This window comes from Grammomys surdaster, unplaced genomic scaffold (genome assembly GCF_004785775.1).
Source record: "Grammomys surdaster isolate TR1022 unplaced genomic scaffold, NIH_TR_1.0 121858, whole genome shotgun sequence".
NCBI lineage: Eukaryota > Metazoa > Chordata > Mammalia > Rodentia > Muridae > Grammomys > Grammomys surdaster.
In genome coordinates, this window is record NW_021617544.1 from 4,561 (window position 1) to 7,077 (window position 2,517).

At 43.9% G+C, this 2,517-nt stretch overlaps 1 protein-coding gene across 1 annotated transcript in view; it reads right to left on the reverse strand.

The window, feature by feature from the left end:
* Window positions 1-257: 257 nt before the first annotated feature.
* The window catches only part of LOC114636083 (F-box/WD repeat-containing protein 15-like), a gene marked incomplete at its 3' end in the record, with an annotated part of 16,747 nt that continues 14,487 nt past the window's right edge, over window positions 258-2,517 (reverse strand). The window contains exons 3-5 of the mRNA XM_028784373.1: window positions 2,107-2,269; window positions 671-849; window positions 258-382 (exon numbers count right to left, since the gene is read on the reverse strand). Of these exons, the coding sequence (XP_028640206.1) occupies window positions 258-382; window positions 671-849; window positions 2,107-2,269 (467 nt within the window). The remainder of the gene's footprint in view (window positions 383-670; window positions 850-2,106; window positions 2,270-2,517) is intronic.

Sequence of the window (2,517 nt, forward strand, 5' to 3'; positions counted from 1 at the left end):
CATTTCTCTTTTAAAAATGCATTTTACATAGAACTTTTTAATATGTTTAACTTAACTCTAAATGCATTGTTGTGAAGGTGTGAGTCAGATCTCCTGGAACTGGAGTTACAGACACTTGTGAGCTGCCATGTGGATGCTGGAGATTGAACCCAAGTCCTCTGGAAGAGCAGCCAGTGCTCTTATTTGCTGAGCCGTCTCTCCAGCCCCAGAAATGTTTAAAAATTAATGTCCAGTTTGAGTTAAGAAGCAGAGCTTACCACTGCCATGTCAAATGTCTCCTGTTTGTCAGCCGATAACACCTCCTGAGCAGCAGGCTTCTCTCCTCCCATGTGTACACCTCCAAAGAGCCATCAATAAAGGTGACGATGACATAAACAGGGTCCTTCAAAGATCACCCAAATGTAAGAAGGCTGGAGTCAGTGTCAGATCAAAAGACAGGGAGAGGGGCTAGGAGACAGTCCATCAGGTAAAGGCACTTGCTGAGCAAGCCTGGTGCTCGGACCATGTAAAGGTGGAAAGAGAGAGACTAAGTCCAGGAAGTTGGCCTCTGTCCTCTGCAAGTGCTCATGCATGTGCCAATGCACACACGCACACCCCAACAGTGTGGAGTTTTAAAAATATAAATCTATTTTTATTAAACCCCACTGGAGGAAAAACACTCTAAACTTACCACCCATAGACTCAAGATCTCTTCTGGGTAGTACTGAAATCTCTGCAGATGGCAGCCCTCCATGCTAAAGAGCAAGAGAGAGGATAGAGTTGAACAGACAATCACGTTCTTGTCACTGACTCCCATCCATTCCAGGCTGTCTTCGATATCTTGGAACTCGAAACTTGCTACCAAGTGTCCTGTTCCAAACAAACAAAATACACAGACAAAATTTCAATCATTTAAGTAAGAGCAAAATCTTCAGCAGTTAAGATCACTGACTGCTCTTCCAGAGATCCTGAGTTCAATCCCTAGTAACAACATGGTGGCTCACAACCATCTGCAATGGGGATCTGATGCCCTCTTCTAGTGTGTCTGAAGACAGTGACAGTGTACGCACATTAAATAAATAAATAAATAAATAAATAAATAAATAAATAAATTTTTTTAAAAATTAAGACCAAAATCCCAAATGCTTAGTTAAAAGCACATCACTACTTCCATGGCATGCTATTTTGATTGAGACAATGAAAACAGTTCCATGTCCTGACAAGTCCATGTCCTTGGCCACCAAAAGGCAGGCTATGACACATGGACAGTATGAACAGTCAATAGCTCAAACATTGGAAGAGACAACTGTAGAGGAAAGGACAGTAGAACCCAGTCCCTAATACTGGACGGAAATGGAAACATGTCTGCCCAAGGAAACCATAGTTCACTAGTGTAGTGACCATCAAACAGGCACAGGTTCACATCTGGCCAAGGAGCTTCCTGCTCCCTTTACAAAACCCAGCATCATCATATGGTGATCCACAATCCCAGCAGAGTCCAGTCATCCTATTGTAATAGACTCATCAGGCAGAGATTAGTTAAGTACATTTTCCCTGTGCAGAGAACTAGTCCAGGGCTGTTCTGTAATTTTTTCTTAAAATGAGACATTGAGACTGTCTTCTGTAACCCAGGATGCTTTGAAAGTATGTCAATGTATAAAATTAAACAAATATGCTTGAGCCCCGAGAAGTACTTGGCCTCTGATTGGACCATCTCTCTCACAGAATCTAAGAACCAGACACCAGAGAGCTGGCAGTAAGGAGAGAAGGCAGTGTATAAAGCACTGGGTATGGTAGCACTTATGAGAAATGTGTCAAAGGGTGGGTAGGCATGTCAGCCAGTGATAGAAAATTGCTTCCAGTTCAGGACCAGCAAAGGGTTCTGGGACTGTTATTTCACCTGCCTTTGTCCTTTGGCTCAGCCAAATTTCAAGGACACTTCACAAGCAGACATTTGCCATTGTGGTTGGTCATGTGACTGCTTCAAGCACATTATTATCTCCTGACTATAGGAATGGCTTTCCTTATGATAGGGCTTAGGAGAGCAGGAGTGGTCTGCCTGAACCTCCCTGAGGACTGGACCTTCCCACCATCTCCCACCTTCACCCTGGAGTTGCTAGAACAGACTTACTTTTGGCAAGATATGTGGGTGTTTCTTACTCAGAAAGACCCATTTCTTCTGAGGAGAGCAGTAGAGTTCTTCAATACCGTATTGGAATACATGGACTTTGGAAATGAGGTGTAAGTCTGGAATCCTAAAGATGGAGAGGTCACTCTCGGTACCACCTGCCTGAAATCAGAGCATCAGCATCTGGTCACTGGGAAAAGGTTAAGCAAGGAATATACAGTCTTATCTGCTCTAAGATCCACCACTGTATCTTCAAGTCCAGTAACAAGAGATCCAAAGCTCTGAGCAGCCTGCCTCACAGAGCATCTGGGATGATCCCTGGGTGTGGGGGATGACTCAGTGCATAACTGGGCAGAGAAAGAGACAGACAGAGACAGAGACATAGACAGAGACAGACACAGACAGAGACA